Genomic DNA, 22509 nt, shown 5'->3' with positions numbered 1-22509 from the left:
TACAGCAGCTTATTTTAGCAGAAGGCAAATGACTGAGGCTGTGCTATGGACATGGGAAATGACAGTCCAGATTGTCCTGATGCTAGAGCAGTGAGTGCAAGAGGATCACTTAAGCTGAACACCTGTTTCAGCAATTGTATGGTACATGGATATAGGTCATTCAGCATGGTTTCACTTCACTAAAGGGGACCACTTGTTTTCTAACCCTGACTTAATACAAACACTACCAGCAAATAGGTAAAGTGGAAAAAAGCTTTAATGGGAGTGCTGTACTATGGTATCATGTACGTTACAGAACAGCAGCAGTATAGCCAGTGCAGGTGGTTTTGGTTTGTTCATTTTAGTTAAGGCACAAGTATACAATGCCTAGGAGGAAGTAAAAACCCTTTCTAGGGAAGGCTGAAATACAAAGCTTGAGCTTCTGAAAAGTCAAACTTTTATTTGCAAGTATTTGCTTGTATGTAACACATTAGAGGACAGCATGTAACCTTAGGTCATACACAGAGAAGCAGCTGAAGGAATGCTACTGTAAACCCACAAAACAGAGGAAGAGGGCCATGAGGCAGAGAGGAGGGCATGCACAATATGCTTCTGAAATACAAAATGAGACATTTGAGTGGTGCAGCTAACACAAATAATCTAAACTAGATGACAGGAGTCTGAGCTTAGAAGAACTTGTTTAAATAAAGGGGGCTCCAGAATGGCTTAGAAAGTACAAGAGAAGCACAAGAAAATGTGAAGTACTATTTATTAGAAGTTATTCTGCTATGTTTTATTCTATGAAATTAATTTTCCAGTATGAAAGTATTTACATAAGACACTCCACTTAGCCTCTATTGATATTGCCAAAGTCTTATAGAAATAGCACAGGTGAATAAATTGAGAACCTTCACAGCAAGGAGAATGCATACCAACTTGGTTCTCAGCTGTATGACATTTGCTTCATATAGAAAGACTACAAGAACACGATATAAATTAGTTACAAAAAGGTGATACTGACAGCGCAGCAACTCAATTTGCTGAACACAAAAACCACAAGCAGTGGCTATTACAGCCATGCAGTTTTCATTGTGAAAATTTACATCTTAGATGACATCCGCTCCACCTTGCTTTAAGATGCCTGACATTGTACTCCTGTTCTTGGACCCTCCTCATCTTCTTCATATGCTTCTCCTGCACTGTTACGGTAGGTTTGCTCATTTGGATCAAAATCTTCAAGGTCTACCTGATCCATCTCATCTGTAACCATAACATCTTCTCGTGAAGGAAGCAGAGCCTCCAGCAGAGACAGTTTCTCCCTTGGGAGCCAGTAGTGCTCTGGAAACTGGACCTACAATTTTACATATTTTTTTAAATTAATATTTAATCATGTGCAAAGATGAGTATATTGGCTACAGAAAAGCATGCATCTTACCAAAAATTGTATGATTAGGCTGCCTTTGTCCATTGGAGATTTGTAGACAGGCATCCCTTCATTGTAGATACACTTGAGGTCACCATGTTTTATCACTTCACCTACGGAGGCAAGAGCTGTAAGTGGGCTGCTGGATGGGACAGGCATTTCACAGCCACACAAGGCAGGGCCATACACTGTTCTCCTGGCACCTCAGGAGATGGTAACCAATTCACAGCAAAGACCTAAACCCAAGCTGTACGCAACTAAGGCCATTCAGGCTATTTCTCCTGCTGTAAGAGAAATCGGCTTTTCTTGGCACAGCCTTCAGGCTGAATGAAGATAATTTAGTAGAATTAAGATTCTTTCCTCTTTACTATCTTCCTGGCTAGCCACCAACTGGGGCTGAGGTTTATTAAGAAGTATTTGACAGCTTTAGGTATAACTGCATGTTTTAGAAAGCATAACAACAAAGAACCAACTAAGTGAAGTGACTGCCTCATGAACGTGTTGCATCATCTGGTTAGGAAAAAAAAAACCAACAAAACAAATAGAACCATCTCCCCCAAAAACTCCAGTCCAGGTACAATAAAACAGGCAAGCAGTTTACATAGTATTAGTACTCTTAACGACCTACCTGGCCTAGTAGATATGACAAGAACTCTGTTGTCCAGAGTTTCAATTGTCTTTCTGAAACCACATAAAGCCTCTGAGAGTTGAATTCTCATTTTTGTGATTAAGTCATGCCCTCGTCTCTGAAAGACACTGTGATCCTTTTGATCAAGCACAATTATAACATCACCAGGCTCCAAATCAGGCTCCTGGTCACCTTCTCCATGAAATACTATCTTCTGACCATCTTTCATACCTGAAGAAAAGAAACCCATTTATTCTCTGCAGAACTATAGACTATTATTAGGATTGTTATTTGGGAACCAATACAAATATACAGTTCTTACCTTTATCAACATGAACTTCTATTATCTTTTTCTCTCTTACAACCTTACAGCCATTGCAGTTGTCACATCTGTCTTTCGGATTTATTCTTTCACCTTGGCCTTTGCATTCTGGGCACACAGTTTGGATTTGCTGCACCATGCCAGGTCCAATCTGCTGAACTATAACTTGCATCCCTCTTCCTTTACAGACAGGACATTTTTCTACTGCCCCTCTCTTCCCGCCATAACCTTTGACAAAAGAATTAAATTGCATCTCAGTCTCAAAAAATTACAGTAGTCAGGCTGGAACTCACTGACTTAAGAGTAGCTCAGTAATGGAATTTAGCTGCCATCACAAAACATACCCCACAAGCTGGAGGTGTCTACAAACAAAATGTTCAAACAGCTTATTGTATTAGCCTCTGCCCCACCCCCCAGGAACTCCTGGTTTCCAAGGAACTGTCAGCATACCAAATTCAAGACATACACATTCCATTAATACTTGGGAAAGAACCTGCTGACTAAATATTTAACAGAGTACTAAGATATAAGACCTTATTAAAATTTACCTCAAAGAGGACCAGTCTAGGGAGTGCTTAATAACTGTAAAATGAGTAGCATAACACAAGCTAGTCTTCTACCCGCAGCAATTAAAGAAATTTTACAGAATAAACATTTACATCCAAGTTCTGGGTGAAGATAATTTTAATTTAGGTACCCCTAACTGCAACTCACAGTGAGTTTCAGTATGCAGTTAGAACAATCACTTTGTAACACTGTCGAGAGACTTACTTTTGGATAAGTGTAAGTAAGAAATAAATACCCTGGCAGACTTTCAGGGATCAGGCAAAGAATGAAGACAGAGAAAAGTAAGAAAGCCTTCAGACTTTCTTCTCAGCCTCAGACAAGCCACACAAACAACTTGGAAGAGGGATTTGAAATCACTACTCGTGTTTTTTACCTTCACACTTCGCACAAATAACATTCTTTTGCAGTGCCAGTTTCCTTGTAATGCCATTATATAGGTCTTCAAGAGATACACCTAACTGGTGCACCACATTTTTGCCTTCAGAAAAAAAAAAGGAAAATATTAATACTTGTTCAGCTCTTGTGAAGGCAAATGTTATTCATGCACAGTCTCACTGAAGAAATGCAGAGTTCATTCCAAACTTTGAACACAACTCAGCCCCCTTAAAAGCATTCCATCAGCTTCCACTAAGCTCCACCCATTTATTTCCAAACATAAGAGCTGAGCTGTAATTAAGCAAAGCATCATCAAAGCCACCCTATCCCTGCTCCTCCTCCTCCTAATTTTATAAGCTTAACTGAAACAGCAAGATGCAAGGACACTACCAGCTTTAGATCTGTCAATTTAGAAGTTGCTATTCATGCCTGCCTATGAATTTCCATGCCACTTCATAGCATAATTTCTGTGATTTTACAGCAAGTTACTACTTGCTCCTTTAACAGGCATTGGGCTTGGAAAAGACAAAAATCGTATCATGCTTTTGGCAGCACACTGTACTCAGTTTCATGTAATTTCTCCCAGATATTTTAATGGGATTTAAAATTACTGAAGTTTAAGTTGATGGTGTCCTTGGAAGCAAGTTGTCCAGAAGCATATGAGCAAGTGAGGCACAGACTTGGAAAAAAGGTAACTTAAACAGGTCTAAATCAACTGATGACTTACTGATGCTTCCCCCTCCCCTACAGACTACCCATTCCCCCTTCAACAAAAAATAAATAGAACTTAGCGGGAAGATGGCTATGGCTAAACCACGTTATCTACTTTATTAGACTCTTAATGCTAGCGTAACTAGAAAAATCATAATTTACTTATTCTATTGTTGCAACAAGTTATATCCACGCTATGTGCACTCAGCAGAACAGCAGTACCATAGCACAGGTGTTTTATGTTTAAGTGCATGGTTAGAGTTTCTAGAACTTGTTTAGAACTATGTACCTCTTCTCTCTCTATTCATTCGGCCTCCACCACCAAAGAACATGTCAAAGATGTCCATGGGTGAAGAGAAGCTGCCGCCACTCAGGCCTCCTTCTTTAATAGCCTGCTCCCCACCCTGGTCATAGAGGTCCCTTTTCTTTGGGTCCGACAGAACTTCATATGCCTGGGATATAAGTTTAAACTAAAAAGAAAAAAGAAGCTCTGAACAACTATGACCAAGAGGAAAAGTAGCCCTCTCATATACAACTTCATCTACAGATCGAGCCACTACAACACCCTCCTGTAGCATTTGTTTCCAAAAGGAAACTCCCTGGATAACACACTAGAAAAGCACACTTTTGTCCAGGAAAACCACCCCTTTCCTCCCTCTCCCCCCTCCTCCCATGTTTTAAGCGGGCTTAATTCAGCCACATCCACCTTACAAGTATATACCAACTACATTTTGCTGATTGTGGTAGTTGCAACAACCATTATAACCTCTAACAAATCCATTTAGAAAGGAATAAGGTGTTATCCCTGAAGTCCTGCAGGTGCCCAACTCATGGCCCCAGCAGTGCTAGTCAGCCTAGAGCCACACAGGGATCCCTCCATGCCTGCTGAGCTGGTACATCCAGCTACAGCAGAGATTTATGGGACCAGACACTGCTGTTGCTTACTCATCACAAACACGAGGGCTTCGATACAAATCAGAACAATTAAGGAATTCTCTTAAATAGCTGTGAAGAATTTCCTATTACTAAAATTACCAACTGAATTTTTAAAAAGAATTTGCTATTACTGGAATGACTACTTCAATTTTAAATTTCCTTTACTCATGGCCATGTAAAGTGCTGTAAGCAAAAAAAGCTTAAAAAAAAGGCCCAAAATAAAAGCAGAAAAGGTTGACTAAAATAATAAGAGCAGAAAAGGTTGACTTTGACTAGGCTACTGTTTGAGCTCTGTAAATTAGTATTCTAGACAATAATGTAAGGTAAATATGGACCTTCTATTCCTATGTTAATGTATTAGTAGACCAGCTTTTAGATAAACAATCCCATCATTCATGTTTTCCGCTGTTCTCCAATTGTGGTGCTCGTTTATCATCCAAGTCAACACAGGCAGCTGAGCGGGTCTGTGCTGATAGCATGTAAAATAGTTCTCTTGTAAGCAGTCCACCCATGTACAGCCCAGTGATTTCCTGGATATAGTTACCTTGGACATCCTCATCAGCATTTTTCTCTGAAAAAAACCCATCCTATTCAGGAGCACAAACCCATCGAGCACAACAGTGCTCTGGATCCACTACCAGCCTTTTAAACGTCTGACAGCACAGTGGCCACCGGCACACTAGAAATCCTTCCAGCTTTGCCTATTTTAACCAATTCCTCTAAAGACGATCTTCTACCGTAACTTCAGGGAAACTAGTATATGCCACATCAACAAAAAAAAAAAAAAAAAAAAAAAAAAAAAAAAAAAAGCTGCATCCCCTTTGCCACAGCTGGGCAGTCAGGCCTGCTGCCAGACTCACAACTCTGAATAGAGACCTGGAAGTAGGGGGAGCCTTCACGTACCGGCACTACACTCCAGAAAGGGCAAAGCAGAATTTGAGCTGGGACTTAGTGCACGCTGGCCGTAACAACGGCCTGACTGTGGGGACCCGCGGTGCTCCCGCGGGCGGCCCTGCGCCAGCCTCCAGCTCTCCCGGCAGGGCCGCCCACTGCGCGCCCCGGCGGCGCCTGCGGTGAGCCCGGCTCAGCCCCGGCCCGCCGGAGGGCCGGACGGGGCCTGCGGTGAGCCCGGCTCAGCCCCGGCCCGCCGGAGGGCCGGACGGGGCCTGCGGTGAGCCCGGCTCAGCCCCGGCCCGCCGGAGGGCCGGACGGGGCCTGCGGTGAGCCCGGCTCAGCCCCGGCCCGCCGGAGGGCCGGACGGGGCCTGCGGTGAGCCCGGCTCAGCCCCGGCCCGCCGGAGGGCCGGACGGGGCCTGCGGTGAGCCCGGCTCAGCCCCGGCCCGCCGGAGGGCCGGACGGGGCCTGCGGTGAGCCCGGCTCAGCCCCGGCCCGCCGGAGGGCCGGACGGGGCCTGCGGTGAGCCCGGCTCAGCCCCGGCCCGCCGGAGGGCCGGACGGGGCCTGCGGTGAGCCCGGCTCAGCCCCGGCCCGCCGGAGGGCCGGACGGGGCCTGCGGTGAGCCCGGCTCAGCCCCGGCCCGCCGGAGGGCCGGACGGGGCCTGCGGTGAGCCCGGCTCAGCCCCGGCCCGCCGGAGGGCCGGACGGGGCCTGCGGTGAGCCCGGCTCAGCCCCGGCCCGCCGGAGGGCCGGACGGGGCCTGCGGTGAGCCCGGCTCAGCCCCGGCCCGCCGGAGGGCCGGACGGGGCCTGCGGTGAGCCCGGCTCAGCCCCGGCCCGCCGGAGGGCCGGACGGGGCCTGCGGTGAGCCCGGCTCAGCCCCGGCCCGCCGGAGGGCCGGACGGGGCCTGCGGTGAGCCCGGCTCAGCCCCGGCCCGCCGGAGGGCCGGACGGGGCCTGCGGTGAGCCCGGCTCAGCCCCGGCCCGCCGGAGAGCCGGACGGGGCCTGCGGTGAGCCCGGCTCAGCCCCGGCCCGCCGGAGGGCCGGACGGGGCCTGCGGTGAGCCCGGCTCAGCCCCGGCCCGCCGGAGGGCCGGACGGGGCCTGCCCCGCGCGAGGGCCGTAGTTGTCTCCTGGACTGCTGCCGCCTCACGGTGGGTAGGTGGGTGGCCCACAGGCCTCAGCCCAGCCCCGGCCCCGATCCTACGTACCCGCTCGCCCTCGCTGGGGTTCTTGTCGGGGTGGTACTTCAGCGCCAGCTTGCGGTAGGCGCGCTTGATCTCCTCGGAGGAGGCATTGGGCTTCACCTGGAGGATGTCGTAGTACTCCGTCTCCTTCACCATGGTGGGTGCCTGTGGGAGGACGCGGCACGTTACCCTCGGGTTACCCTCAGCTTATCCCGCCCAGCGCTCCGCCGAGCGCCCACGGGCCACACTCACCGCTGCAGTTACTGCGCTGCACAAAACACCGCCACAGCCACCACCCGCTCAGCAATCCCAGCGACCCCGCCTCTTCCGCAGGCTTTATAGGAGCCCCGGCCGAATCTTCTGGAATGACGCCGCGCGTGACGTCACGGGGCTGGAACGGTCTAGAACGGCGGCGCGTGACGTCACCGGCGGGGCGCGGGGGGAGGAGCCTCGGGCCGGGTCTGGGTCTGGGTCTGGGTCTGGGTCTGGGTCTGGGTCTGGGTCTGGGTCTGGGTCTGGGTCTGGGTCTGGGTCTGGGTCTGGGTCTGGGTCTGGCGCTCCGTGTTCATTTCGGGGCGGTCCAGCCGAGCCGTGCGGCTGCCTTTAGCTCGGGCTGTGCTGTCAGGCTGCCCCGGAGCCGTGCCTGGCATTCCCTGGGTACATCTCACACAAACCGTACTCGGGCTGTGGGGTACCGAGCAGTTGGCATTGGATGGGAGCTGTAAATTATTATCTGTGCTAATGTGGCAGTGCACGTCTATTCTTTCCTCTTCTTTATTTCTTTTAGATTTATATGTAATGCTATTTTTCAATAAAGGTTCCAAAATAATAATAATTTTATTATATGGAAACTTCAGATGCACTTTACAGTTAAAATGTGACTATTTTATGGAGCTAAAAATATCTAAAAAACTACCCGAAATTTTATATCTTTATGTTGTAGACAATGTCTGTTAAGTCTAATTTAGAAAGCTTCTACCTGTGTCAGCTTTAGACACCCCTAAAATACCGTGGGCCCGGCAGGGGGTCCTGCCTGAGGGCCCCTCATGGCACCGCCTCACTTGGCTCCCGTTCCTCTCCCTGCCCTGGGAAGCCCAATAATTCGCCTCCGGGAGAGGCTGGCGAGCGCCTTGGTACAACCTGCCTCACGCTGTGTGTTAGATCTTGGCCTGGTTAATTGATAGAAGGCTTTCCTGGTGCCTTATTCCTCAGTATTTTAGGCTTTTTCAATTAATTTGGCTAATGTAGCCCTGCTCCATATCTGTTACTTGCCTTTTCCTCAAGCCAGCCTGCCTGGAGCAGACTTGGAAGCTGGGCTACTTTCCATCTTTCTCCAGGTAACCGAAGGTCCTCACATAATTATTTACTGCTCAGGGGAAAAGGAGATGACTGGTACTTGTGTGGATCTGAGCAATAGCATTTTTTCCTAGAAGGTGGCAACTTAATGCTGAATAATCTTAAGTGAAAAATACAGAAAAGCTGCATGAACTGGTAACAGATTTTGCTCAAACTTGAGTTGAATAGGAATGTTTACTAGCTGCTTTTTTATTCCAGGAAACAGTTCCTTATTCCTGGGAATAGTTCTATGAAAGCAGAGGATCTCCTGTGATTATGAAAACCCAAAGGTTCCAGTGCCCTGCCCTGCCAGCCACAGGCCAGGTAAAGAGTCAGGATGACTGAAGGACAGGGCTGTGTTGTGTTTTCTAACAGCGGGAAATGGGGAAAAAGAAAAAGGAGGAGGGATCCAAATGAAAACTTGTCATCATTTAGAGCTCTGGTGCCACTATAATGAACTTCTTACTGTATTTCAGCTAAATACTATTAAAAGATTGTACTAATTCAATCTACTTATATTCAGCATGTAAATTTACTGAAGAAGGGGGAGCTAATTACAGGAAATCAACAGAAAATATCAATGAAAGGAACAGTTCAAAACCACAAGAAAGAAATCAGTGTTGGTAACTAATATTTTCTCCAAGCGTAATTATCAGCAGCATGTAAATCTGTGTTTTGCAATTGTGAAATTATATTGACAAGTAAATGCAGGAACTCTTCTCTAGAAATATTTATGTAAGTTACTCTGTAAACTTGTAGACCAAGAACTAAATATCTCCTTTTTAATGCAAAGAAAAGGTTCATTCTCATAATGGTCTCTACCTGAAAGATAAGTTACCTATAATCTGTTGTTCTGAACATAGTATTTCCTTTTGAGAAGAAACAATAAATCAGTTTATAGCTTTGTAGTATCTGAATGCTTTAGTAGATGAGAATCTTTCAAAGCACATAATGAATTTGAGAGATCTATTTTTAGTATGTCATAAAAAGAGTATATAATTTCTGTGAGTAGAAATCCTCCTGTAAGTGTGTGTAGGTAACTATAATAAGAACTCACGCTGGTGGATGGTTTCTTACTGTTAACATTTGTTACTTGTAACAACAGCCAAAAACTTGGCTGGTTTGGGTCTTTGCTGAAGAGCACTGAGCCTCCTACATCATTTACTTTCATTTTATTAGGGCAACCGATCAGGTTATGTTTACCTTCATATGCAGTATTTGTTTTCTCCATCTTTGGTTCCAGTTGGTGCAATCAAATTGTTATTTATTCAAAGAATTAGTGGGAAAAGTAGTAAGGGTTGGTGTTTGAGATTATAAAACCAGGAGATGCCGCTCAATGGATATTCTCTGCATCATCACATGCATCTCCTACATCACTGTTGTCTGAGTGATGCACTCATTCTGATACCTGAGGAGAGTATAGTCCTACAGCTGTCTGAAGCAGGACACTTCCTATTTATTAATACTTTATTTATGTATTTATGGACTAGAGTTAGAATCCTCAGCAGCTAGTTTTGTCATGATCAGTAATAAGTGTGATACAGCCTTTACACATGCAGACATGTTTCTCAGCAATTACAGTCGTGGTTGCTGTACTCAACCAGCCTGGTGATCAAGGGTGTATATGCCCAACTCTGTTTCTTGTGGTGCACACCTTGCCTCCTAAAGTTTGTGGTTGTTGCTAACCAGCAGTTGCTTACCCATTTTTCAGACGAACAGCTAATTTCTTTTACTGTTCTTTCCCTTTCTTCCCTCCTGCCACATGTAACATGAATCACCTTGTTGCTTTTTACTTGCCCAGTATCAAATTTGGGTGTGGGTGTCAGCAAGAAAACAAGTAGAGAATTTCTGTTCTCTGCAGGGATGCAGGAACGGACTGGGAATGGGGAGTGATTAGATCTGGAGCCTGTTTTATTTAGCCACCAGAGGACTCTGGTTCTGAAACAGGTTAGCACAAAACAGGAGTTAAAACGGCTTCCCCCCGACCTTGGGACCATGCAGCATCTTTATATCCTACAAGAATTATGCACTTATCTTTGAATCCCATTGTACAAACCACTGCTTGAATCTGCTTGTTTGCATTTTTTTGTCTGGCTGTATTGCTATTTCTCATTCCTGTTGAAAGCAGGATCCTGGAGACACAGGTAAGAGAACAATCTGCTGAACTGCAGCTGCAGCTTCTTGCAGCACCCTTGATTTTTGTAGAGTATCAAAAAAAACTTTTATTACAAACACCAGGGGAAAAAAAAAGTCAGGAATCTGAGGAATTGTGTCTCTTTTCAGTCACACTAAATCTGCTTAAAAGAGCTTCAGTATTTCCTCTATGAAGTGAAATTAGAATCACAGCAGACTTTCCTTTGTGCTGAGCTGGATTCTTTCAAGCATCCAGATCTCAAAAGTTAGCACAATTTCTACAAACTTCTTAGGGAAATATACTTTAAATAATATTTTTAAGCTGTGATTTTTAGTCTTTTTAGAAATGTATGTTAAACAATAAAGTGTGACAGTTTCATTTAATGAAGCTCTAATGGCCCTGGGCCCATAATTGTGATATGAAAAGGATATTTTCTACAGAAACAAACTGTTAGAAAAATCTTTTTGCTATAGATGAAAAGTAAAAGATCTGTATCTCCAGGAAAAATGTAAGTGATGGCATTTGTTTTGAGCTATTTTAGGGTAGTGTGTAGTGAGTAACTAGCAGTCACAGGTTTGTCTAATCTGAATTCCTGCATTAGAAATGAATTAGTATAAAAAGCATATGTGAGTTTAAAAAGCTGTTGCTTGCCTGAAGCTTTTCATTCTGGAGTCTGCCCTCAGCATCATCTCCTTGGCCCAAGGTAGCATAAATTGGTTGATCCTTAAGGTGTGTGATGAGACTCACTTGTTTAGTAAGACTTAATGGAGGCTTTGGCACCGTAATATTTGAAGACGTGTTTGGATTTAGAATTTTGCATAAACCCTGAAAGCTACTCTCATTTAGTAGATCTGTGAAGTTGTTTTGGTTTTTTTTTGTTTGTGTTTTTTTTTACTTTAGCTAAAATGTTTTAGACATTGAATGAAATTTTTAATTTTATGAGAAAGTAGGAAAAAGAGAGAGCTGGAGATAATCACAATAAATGTAGTTAACAGAACATAGCTGCACTGAGTAGCAAGTTGAAAAGCTGATAGGCTCTAAGAAAACTGAGATGAAGTAATAAAAAAATATTAGAAGTGGTGCAATTTATGTAAAGAAATGTAACAAAGCCTTTGAAACAAGCTTTGAATAAAGGTTATGAGATGTTCTGCAGTGGTTGTGAGGTAAGGCTTTTTTTGATTTGAATTCAGTGCTGGAAGATGGGAGGAACAATAGGACTACCAGTTTAATGCTTGCACCAAAAAGTATTGTTTGACACTATTTGTTACCAGTTATATGACTAAGAAAAGGGGCCTGTCATACATTTTCTTAAACTAATGGGATGACTAGCAAGGAGCGCGCAGAATTAGTCCACCCCTCTGTTCATTTAAGTAAATACAGGTTTTATGGTGAAACATTCACTTTCTTGCCTTACAAGTAAATCGATGGGAGAATACACGTTTCCATGGTCTTACTGTGGAGAGTTTCATGTTTCCATAGTCTTACTGTGAATTAAACCTGAAGCATCCTGTCCCAAGCATGCTCCAGCCACACCAGGGCTGGTCTGACTTGCAGTGCTGCTGGTCACTGTTGGACCTTAGTAACAACATGGCTTTGGTTCGGTCTCTCTGATATTTCTGTTTGGGATTTTGTGACTGTGCAAATTGCAGTGACAGTGTCTTCAACTCTGAGGTTGCAAATCTCTGAAAGATACCAGTCCTACTTGCAGAGCAAAGGATGTGAACAGTATGTGAGTTTTATTTGGCTTTTATATTCCTTTATTGCTTAGTGAGCCTGTCAACGCCCAGAAATCTTATCCTGTAGCTGCAAAAAGCAGCCCATCCCAGCACAAATATTCTGTCTGGATCTAGTGCAGGCTTGTGCAACTTGCATGCAGGTAGATTTAGGCATAAAAGAAAAGGATTGTAGCATCTTGTCAGGTACAATATGTAAAAACCATTTCAAGATGAAGGTTTTTTCTGCTGAACTCCCTGTAAGTTGCTGACCTCATTTGTTAGGATTTATTTCTTGAAACTTGAAGTCAACCTAGAAATGTACCAGACCTGCAAAGGCAGGTTCTGTGTCAAACTATTGCAGCTTGACCTTCATGAGCCTATTGTTCGAGTGACAAGACCGTAGCTGACAGTTGCAGGAAACAGTTTATCACAGTGATGTGAGTTTTTTGTTACAGTCACACAACAGAGAGTCCAAAGCACCTCTTCTCCACCAATTCCCACTGATAAATTCCCCTTGCTTCACAGCCTGGCTTCCCTTCTGGCAGTAACAAGTCTTCTGGCAGTAACAAGCTGCCCTTGTTACTGGAGGAGTGATCTGCCACTGGAGAATGCTTAATTGTGTCAAAATAATTTGCTAACCATCAGCAAGTTGAAGGAAAAACATAGGAAAAACAAACCAAAAAATCCTTCCTAAACACGGTGTATACAGATGACACATAAATTGGAGGTTATCTGTTTATTCACTGAAAGTACAAGACTTGGAGAACGAGCAGCCATTTCCTGCCAGGAGACCAGCCTGTTACCCAGTCACTAAACACTCAAGATCAACTCAGTCAAGGTAACTAGCAGTTCTCTAATTGGTTTCCTTCATATAGCATCTAAAACACTTTAAATTACCTGAAGAAGAAAATGAAGAGTTTTCTTGCAGCAGAGTTGTCTTTATTGTGTTACTGGAAAGTTGGTTGCAAGGAAGAGACCTTGTGGCTTTCTGCAGAGAATTGTTGGAACAAAGCGTTTGGAGAATTATCCCAAAATGAAAGAGCTCAATCAATCCTGACAAATAGAGTTTTGCTGCATATGATGACAAATTTTTACCATTAAAATACCCCCATTTTGTGTTCAGATATTTTCAAATCTAGTTACTGGTGTTGAGAATAGATCCCTTAGAATCTCACTTCAAATTTTTGTTTTATTTCAAGTTGCATTGTGTACAATTATATGTTTGGATATGGTGCAAGGCACTCTGGAATAAAATCCCCACTTTCTACAAAGTTAATATTTGCTATCTTAGCTACTCCTAGTCACTATGGCTCTCTTTGTACCATTAAGTAAAACATTTTAGGTTATGTTCTCTGGCTCTGAAGGCCATGGCACAGAATGGCTTGCATCTCTCTACCTCCTCCAGACCAGGGTAGTTATTAATATCATCTCCAGTGGCAGCCTCTGCCCTGCATTGTCCCAGGCAGGTGCCAGTTCCTACAGAACCCTGCCAGGGAAGGTGCTCACAGTGGGTGGCTTGAGCCAAAATTCTCTGGATTTTGTTTGGTTTACCAGGATAGAAGTAGCCTAAATAGCTGAACTGGTCTCTCTTACATCCTGGGAAGTAATTTGTTCAGTCATGTGTAGAAACTTTCATATTATACCATTGGCCTGCTCTGGTGAGGTGCAGGAAGTGCTGCTGCAGTTGTGCTGCTGGAGAAGGTGCTTAGCTGTTGCAGTGCTGGGTTTCATAGGTAGAGTTGACTTTAAGGCATTTCCTAAGGTAATTAGTCTGTGTTTTCTTTAAGAAAATAGCTTCACTGAATGTTCTTTTTCGAAACTAGACTTAGTAAAGTTAGAATTGCTTCAACTCGTGGGAATGAATCTGTGGAAATCTTGGCAGAAGAAAAGATTTGCATCTTAAAGCATTGTGAACTCATTAAAATTCTTCTCATGGATAATTAAAGAAAAGTGAATTAAAAAGAAAGTTGAACAGTAAGCAGCTCACAGGCACCGCGACATTTCAAGCATGTTAAAATCAGAAAGAAACAGCTTTTGTAGCAGTAGTCTCCTCCTCTTGTATTACGTGTTGTTTTTCCTAACAAATAACCAGTTACTGTTGATTTCTTTGGTTCTCCAAGTAGTTCATTTATGCCTGATCTGCACAGTCCTTCAGCATATTTGTGACCAGCTTTGCAGGGTTTGTCAGCATGCCTAACAGTGGAGAGACTCTCACGAAACAACTGCAGACTGAAAAGGCGAGGAATGTTTCAGGAAGCTGTGAAAATGGGTAAAGTAGCTTGAGCATTTATTTTAACAAACTCATATACCAATTTTTCCCAGCTTAAGGTTCTCTTGTACTACTGTGCAGATCCACAAGAATTTTTCCTGGTATCTCTACTATCTAATGAAGAATAAGGTGTATTTTTTGAAGCTAGAATAAGAGAAGATTATGAATAATGAAGATTATAAATAGGTTTATTCTCCTATGCTAAATCCTACTTTGACTTAAAACCTAATAGCATCATTGAGTAGGGAATATGTTGCTTGTATCTTATTGGCATATAGGATACACCTGTATAACTTTTATTTTATAGCACGGAGGCTATTTAGCTGCTTCTCTTCTGGGTTTGGGGAAGTAATCCTCAGGTAATAATTGATCTTTGTGACAGACCATATTCTTCCTGTCAATGGCAACAGAACTTAACCAGGTAACCCATCTCTTAGAGGTGGGAGTGGGGAAGTGAGTTTTAGAAGAGTGTATTTTGATGTTTATGTTACCTTTGACAAAAACAATCCTGCTCGGTGCTGTCTCCTTTCTGTCCTAGGCAGCACAAAAAGAACACATTGTTTCTTCTACCTGTTGACCTATCACTGGAATGGTATCTTCTAAGAGAGAAATCTCCCCATCTCTCGAGTTTTGGAAGTACTTAAGATTAGAACAAGACATCTCATGGGAAATATTTTAGCTTCTGATTGTTAGAAGTTGGTCAGTATTGCTAAGGACTAATATCCATTTCCAGAGACTGAATTTAGTCTTCTGTTAAGTTAAATCTAACTTCACATTTATTTAGGGAATAACTTGCATGTTATGTCTCTTGAAAGATTTGTTTGATCCTTTCAGGTAAAGGATTGGTTGGGATAATTGCTGCCATAATGGTTTCTTCTGTTCTGGGCTTTGTAATCCTGGATAAGAATCATGAAGAGCAATCCAAAGACTTAAGGTTTTCAGAACAGGAAGAAGTTTAAGAAATCTTTGAAAACTTTTGAATGTATTGTTGTTGCTTCTGGAATCCCCATGTAGTTAGTAGTAGAATTGTCATTTTTTGGTTTAACCTGTCCAGAGATCATAAACCACTATTTGACTTGTGATCCGTATGGGTATATGTACACTCCAACTCCTGAAAGTTAGGATTTTGCTAAGTTAGTAATAATGCCTCTATTTGTCCATGCATGCTTCTATTTGTGACATACTTAATAATAATAATAATAATAAAAAAAATCTGAGTTTTCTGTGTTAAAAAAAGTTAAAGGAGAATTTAAAAGTACAGTGGTTTGCATCCACTGCAAACAGGAAGTTTAAGCTTCCTGTATTAGAAATATGTTTAGCATTTGGGTTTTTACTGAATTTCTGATGAAAGAATATCATACCCTAGAACTCAAAGTACTTTTGATGCATTCAAAGTCTTTGGCATTAAACATTTGTGTTTGTTTGTTTTTGAAGATGCCAGTGCATGTTGACATGTTAAATGCTGTTGTTTACCTGGTGTGGTTTGAAGTTAGGAAGCAAACTTCTGTCCCTTTCCTAGTGTGCTGGAAGTAGGATTCCAAGTAGAAAGGACTAGACAAAGAAAATAAAATTGTATCAAATGGAAATAGGAAAGGAAGATCTTTTGTAAGGCTGAAATTGAATCAGTATGGCCTAAAAAATGAGGCAGAGATGAAATAATGAGTTCTATATGACCTAACTTTGCTGCATTCCCTGCAAATAGCCATACAGATACTGGGAGATTTCTGCTTCAGGTCTGGGTTTTTGCTGTGCAGGGGAGGACAGAGCCAGAAAATCTGTACCAAGGTCAGGGCAGGGTTGTAGTATGCTCCCAACTGCTGAATAGAGCCTTTTTTGGGGGAGAATAAAAAAGCCTCGTTACATTGTTTATTTCTTCCTGTTCAGCCGTGAAGTTCTCAGCTATCCCTAAAGCTGCTCTGCTCGCCAAAATAAATGACCTGATTTTTGAGGATATTTATTCTTAACAAGAATAAAATGGTTCAGTTCTGTGTTTTGCAAGTAAAGAAATATGTTTTACTAGAAGGTGTGTGCCATCTGTGTAGATCTCAGCTGTTAACTTTATCACTAGTATTTTTTTCTTTATTCAGCATTTGTTTAGCTTTAAAATATGTCTGTGAGAGAAGAGGTTGTGTGAGTAATTTGACAAAGACTGGTTTCTTGTGCACTGTGAAATCAAAGCAATTGTTGAATCAGCTGAGCCTTTTTGCAGGAATAGGAACGTATCTGGGCTGATCTATGGCCCTGTTTTTAAGTCTCATGAGGCATGGAAACCAATTAACAGCTAAATCTAACCTGTTCTTCAAGGGCAAAGGGGAACTTTTAAATAGAATTAATAAGGAATGTATTATAATATTGCCCTCATTTGAATAGAGGAGTAATTAGTAAATAAGATGACCAGTCATAATAGACAGCAGTGGCCTGTAAAGGGCCATGGGGACTTCCTGTGACTCTCTACTCATTATAGGAAAAATGTTGCATTACAGAAAATGAGGGTTTAAAGAACTAATGTGGTGTGGCATTACTGTGGGGTTTTCTTCCCTTATGTCATAAAAACTGAGAAAACTTCTTCAAAACATCTTGGGTAACAGTTGGCAGCACCTCAGAGTCTGGAGACAGAGTATTTTCTTGGCTGTTTCTGTGCCAGTCTCTTTAGCTGCTGATCTATCAAAGCTGTGGTGCTATGTTGATCTAAGTCAGAGTGACTTTATTGTCTTTGTCTAGAACTCTAGGTCAGATCTGTGATTCTGAATTTACTGTCTCATGCTCATTTCTACAACCTGTCCCTTGAGTTCTGTTTTAAAATACTGGATTTGGTATTTTGATCTCTTATAGGATACACGGGGATTTGGGAAAGGATTTCTCATTAATGGGATCCAGATGAAGATATTGAGTTTCTGAAGCCTCTAGGCAAAATACCAGAATTGTTAGTTTTCAGAGGTTACCCATAGGTGATTCAAGCCATTGCTTTTTGCTGCCAGAAGAGTTGGCAGATGAATACTTAATGATTCCCTCTTGAATTCAAATGCCCCAATGAGCTGTTGAAAATGTCTAACACCCAATGAAAAATTTTTAAGAATGTGCAGATGTAGACCCAAAACACTCCCCAAAGCAACTCGAATGCAGAGTAAGGCTTGGGGAATGTATACAGCTGGGTTGGCCTGAGAACATGCAGCAAAAGCTGGGAGGGGGGAATTCATCCGTGTTGGAACAGAGATCAGTATTTAGGGCACTTGTCACCAAGACCGAAACAGCACAAGATGGACACTTGATTAGAAGAAGGGTGTTTTATCATCCACTTTCTAGTGGATTCCTCAAATAATCAAGCCACTGAGCTGCAGGAGTTTGGAGAGGGAATTCGCTAAGTTGTCCTCAAGAGAAGGAAGCAGTAAAAGAAAAATCAAAAGTTATGAAGAAGTTCTGTCTTGGAAAAAGGCATATTTTCCACTTCAGCCTATTTTTTTTTTTTTGTGTGTTTATTAAATAGGATTAATATTTAATAGTTAGGAAAGCCAGTTCAACAAAGAAGTGTTTGAGAAAAAAATGCTTGTGAAAATGGGGATCTGCACACATTGCTCCGTAAGATAAACACCTGTGTCTTACAAAATATTTCTTTGGGCAAGGGAAGCAGAGAAAGGAGTTGAATTAAAAGGTGGGGACTTTGTTGTAAGAAGTATGAAGTAACATGCCCACTGCCATGCGAATGCAGTCTCTAGTGAGCTTGTAGGTGATAGGCCTGGAGGAGCAGCAAGGCAGAGGAAGGAGCTGCACTGTTTTAGATCATCACAGTGAGAGAGAACAGCACTGAGCCTTCCTGAGAGCCACTGAGTCTGGAAGCAGTGCTATCAGAGCATCCCCAGGAGAAGCTGAACGGGATTGCTTTTTGGAAAAAATCATGTAAGGGACAGAGAAATTGTATGCACTCCGCAGACACTGTGACTGAGCACTCCCTCCATACTGGCTGTGTTCTCTGTTGCAGACCCTTCTGCAGGATAATTTATTTTGAGAGGACAAAAGCAGAAAAATCATGCAAGTTTTATAATAAAAGTTTTGGAAGTTAAATAGACCTGAACTGCAGGTCAACATGGTTGACCACAGCCAGAGCTTTGGCACCTTGAACATACTCTTCTTCTAAACATAGGCATCACATCACAACCTCAGTTTATCCAATAATGAATGCAGCATCTTCAACAGTGACTATGTCTTATCCATTAAACCAGGGTAAGAATAATTAATTAATAAAAATATTTTGCTGCATGGTGATCTCACATGTGGTACAGCAGTACCCAGGAGCAGGGTGGGAATGGAGAACCTGTGTAATGAAGGAGCCTCTGCAACAGGAATACCAGGAAAGGGAGGAGGAGATGGTATCTTCCTTGTGAATCTGGCAGCACAGGTCTGGAAGCTCAGAATATGGCTCTGAGTGAATGTGTGGTCTGAACTACCCTCTGGTTTCATGTCGAAAAAATGTTTGAGTCTTCTTTGTGAGCAGTTGTCAATGTGATTTCTAAGTGTAAAAGTACTTTGGCTTGCTATATGTGCATAGAGGGTTATGAGTAAATATTCTGACATCTAAAGGAATACCTTGTCCTGAATAATGTATTAACAATTTATGTACGTGATTATTTGTCAAATGGCTTATTTTTGCAACTTTATAGAAAGCCCCTCTCTCTCTCTAGAAAGGCTGATCTTTTAAATTTTTGATAGTTCCTGTAGAGAGCTGACTGGTAAAAACTTAGCATTGACAAGATTACAGGAGTTGAGCAACAGGAATAGGATAAAGAATGGGAATACCAAAAGAATGAGATATCTTTTTATTTGCTTCCATACGTAATCTATTTAATGAATAGATTCCCCTTAAATTTCATAATATGATGGCTGCATAACAGTGTTCATATTCTCTTAGTGCAGTTTGTGATAGTAGAAATCAGTCTGCAGAAACAAGGCCAAAATGTATCCTAGGACTTAAATTTCATTGTTTTTAAATTTGAGAGAAAACCTACAACCTAATTATACAGGATACTCAGTGTATTCTGTAAGGCTTATTCAAGTGTGAATTTCTGTAAAATGTTTTTTCCAAAGAGGAAAATGGTTTATTATCATATTAAAGAGTGACTTAGTAGATTCTCTTCAGTTTTATTGTTTGTATTTTCACCAGATTTTACTATGAGGAAACAATTTAGATGACAGCAAGTATCTGACTGTATCTGGCCTAGAGCGTGAGGTGTAAGCAGAAATTCTAATTGCCAGAACAGGAAACAGAGAGTGTGGAAGGGAAAGGCTAATTCCAAAGTCCCTAAAAACAGCAATTAAAAAAATATGGAAATTAGTATCACAGTAAGTAGTGCCATTAATCACTGAGCATCATTATGGTAACAGAACAAACAGTTTTTCTAGTGTGCAATTAGCAAAAGAGCACTCATTTTGTAATGATAAAAGCCGAGAGATTTAGCTGTGGCATTTAGTTTCTGTTGTTCCAATAAGAAGTGATACTGTATTCAGTGGTTGCTATCAAATACACTCAGATAAACCAGTAATTGCTATGACAGCAAATCCAGATTGGGTGCTTCTCCTCTGGTGACTCACACCCAGTAGGAAGGGCTGTCAATTACTTCAGTCGTTATTTTACCTCACACACACATTGCTGCCTGGGTTACAAAGATAAATCTCACTAGAGTTGTTACAGTCATGGAAACACGGAGGGAAAGGAAGCTCTCCCTTTGTTAATAGAGAATGTTCGGATTCTTGCTTCTCAGGTTGGCGTGGTGTGTGAGAAGAGCATCAGTGTGGAATGGCACCCAGGGAGCGCGGGAGAGTGGTGGGAGCTCTGCGTGGGGTGGGCACTGTTGGGCTTTGCCCCAGGGCTCCGGATAGGCCAGCCAGCCGGAGCTGTGCTTTTGTCTCAGGTGAGAGCAGCGAGTTGAATTCAGACAGCAGGTGAGGTCGTGTTTGCCAGAGTGGTACCTGGAAATTAAAGCCCAGATTACATCATGAAATACTGTCATTCAAAACTCACCCATGCTAATGGAGTTATACAGAAATATGCTTTGGTTAGTTCTAGCTGGTCAGTGTTTTGGACCTGCATCTCAGTTTGTCCTTGTTCAAGTGACCTCTCTTGGTAAATTCTTGCTCTGTGTGATTTGTAGAGGTTTTTGCTTATTGTCTTTGGAATTGTAAACTGGCAGAAATCAGATGCAGAAAGTCCACCTTTAAACTGGTAGTTGGGTTTTGGAGGATGCTGCACTAATAACACTGAATGATTTATGCAGAACCTCAATCTTAATAAAAAATTTAAGGGCCAAAGTCCAGATCTCTGAAGCATTTTGGTTTTGCTGGGGCCTATGGCACCATGCCATGGTTCTGCAGTGCTTTTTCTCCTTGCTGCAATTTATGCTTGGTAAGCTCTTGATCAGGCAGCCCTACCAAATTCTGCTCAGTTCAGTCTTGAACAATTACAGATACCATAACCATTCTTGGATATTTACTTAATTTTTAAAGGAATAACTCCTAATAAAAGGTTAAAGTAGAGTCATCAAAGCTACATTCTTTCACTCAGAAGCAATGGTTCTGAATATACACAGAAATTGTTATTGGAAGAGAAAATTTCTGAATTGTACTTTCAAGGCAAAAAAACTCACTCTTAGATGAGCTGCCTGATTCATGGGGACAGGTAAGAACTCCAGGTAGCATGGAGTGTTGCCAACTTTAACACTCACAAAGATACGTAATGTGTAGGGATCCTCATGGAAGTTTTGCACATTGAAGCATTACCAGAGGAAGTCCAGAAGTTCAGATGTTGGTTTTTCTATAAAGGGAATATAATATAAACTGAACCAGTGTCCTATAATAGATAAGAATGAAGCAAGCTAAAGAGATATTAATCTGGGAAAAGTCATTAATTAATGTTTATTATGTTTTGAGTATCATAAAGTGAGGCTCTTCTGATACATTACTAATCAGAGTTGTTTTATTCAGAAGGCTTTTCTGCTCTTTGTTTTCATCAAAAAAGTTTCAGTTATTTTTGGACCAAGACTTCAGCTTATTTGTTTTATAAAATAATAAAAAGCTTTATTATTCACAAGATATTTAAAGGAAAAGGTTCCACTGGATTGTTAAACATCAAATATAGTTTTTCTTTAAAATAGGAAAAGAATCAAGAATTATATCATGTGTTTTGAGATGGCAGACAACCATATGTTCTTATTTCAGATGGGGATTTTTGGTTTTATTCCTATATAGATCTTCCTGGTCTTTCATTCTGTCTTTGCAATCCCACTTCATTTTTTAGTTAAGTCGCCATTTCTTCCTCACATACCAAACACAGGCTTACCTTTCAAAATGTGGGATAATCCCCTTCTATGTTTAAATTACTCAGTTTCTCATCAGCATCTGCCTTCACCAAGCCAGTGACTATTTTCAGATCCTCATTTTGTTTATCAGAGAAGCCCTTTCATGTTTCATGCCATCATGCCATTAACAAGAGAGGAAATATCCTCCCTGGCAAGATTAGTGATGACTCCTTGTTTTCCTTCAGCTGCTTTTGTGACCTGTGCCCTGCTCTGAGGGTACCTGTGGGGAAGAGTGAGGCAGGAAAAGAACTGTGGTTGTCACTTCTGAGTGTGAAGAGTTACACGGTGTCTTGGTTTGGAAAGACAGGTGCCTCCCCTGAAATGGAGAATGCAAACCTTCCCCACCCCTCTGAATTGCTATGAATTTTAAATTAAGGGGCTCTCAGGCAAAAAATATGGGAGCAGGAAATAACAGTTCTTTAATAGGGAAGGATAAAAATAAAAGGAGAAAATTAAACAATGCAATACACTAGAACAACCCTGACAGAGCCAGAACTCAAGCTGACACCCCGTTGGTCAGGGTGTTGGTAGCAGTCCAGTTGGAAAAGTGGCTGCAGTCCTCCTGAAGTGTCAGGTGTGCTTCTGTTGGAGCAGGGGGTCCTGTAGAGAAAGGGTGTATTCTTCCTCTGCAGATCCATGGAAGTAGAAGCAGCTGCTGTTCCTCTGGGGAATCCGGTGGGAAGCCGT

General features: G+C 42.3%; 2 protein-coding genes across 5 annotated transcripts in view; one reads left to right on the top strand and one right to left on the bottom strand.

The window, feature by feature from the left end:
• Window positions 1–419: 419 nt before the first annotated feature.
• On the bottom strand, window positions 420–7408 carry DNAJA4 (DnaJ heat shock protein family (Hsp40) member A4). The gene is made up of 8 exons (XM_059857866.1): window positions 7276–7408; window positions 7048–7188; window positions 4295–4475; window positions 3293–3397; window positions 2353–2580; window positions 2031–2261; window positions 1415–1515; window positions 420–1330 (listed from the first exon to the last, which is right to left on the bottom strand). The coding sequence occupies exons 2-8, from the start codon at window positions 7177–7179 to the stop codon at window positions 1112–1114; spliced, it is 1197 nt and encodes a 398-aa protein (XP_059713849.1). The 5' UTR covers window positions 7180–7188; window positions 7276–7408; the 3' UTR covers window positions 420–1111.
• A 21-nt stretch (window positions 7409–7429) lies between these two features.
• ACSBG1 (acyl-CoA synthetase bubblegum family member 1) overlaps window positions 7430–22509 on the top strand; it is a 42279-nt gene continuing 27199 nt past the window's right edge. For 2 of the 4 annotated variants that reach the window (XM_059857857.1, XM_059857856.1), the window contains exon 1: window positions 14318–14476. In XM_059857857.1, coding sequence (XP_059713840.1) covers window positions 14397–14476 — 80 coding nt within the window. In that variant the 5' untranslated portion in view covers window positions 14318–14396. Of the gene's footprint in view, window positions 8683–14317; window positions 14477–22509 lie in introns of those variants that run through there. The other 2 variants (XM_059857858.1, XM_059857861.1) reach the window with 2 other exon arrangements.

The sequence above is a fragment of the Haemorhous mexicanus genome, chromosome 13 (genome assembly GCF_027477595.1).
Source record: "Haemorhous mexicanus isolate bHaeMex1 chromosome 13, bHaeMex1.pri, whole genome shotgun sequence".
Classification (NCBI taxonomy): Eukaryota; Metazoa; Chordata; class Aves; order Passeriformes; family Fringillidae; genus Haemorhous; species Haemorhous mexicanus.
Note: the sequence above shows the minus strand (reverse complement) of the source record. Positions and strands in the feature narration are given on the sequence as shown.

What these genes read in the sequence shown, in the direction of transcription:
- DNAJA4 (XM_059857866.1), bottom strand. Translation starts at nt 7,179, where the DNA reads ATGGTGAAGGAGACGGAGTACTACGACATCCTCCAGGTGAAGCCCAAT. An exon ending in TGTCATATCTACTAGGCCAG is followed by an intron (nt 1,516 to 2,030) that starts GTAGGTCGTTAA and finishes TTGCCTCCGTAG; the next exon opens with GTGAAGTGATAAAACATGGT. An exon ending in GCCTAATCATACAATTTTTG is followed by an intron (nt 1,331 to 1,414) that starts GTAAGATGCATG and finishes GTAAAATTGTAG; the next exon opens with GTCCAGTTTCCAGAGCACTA.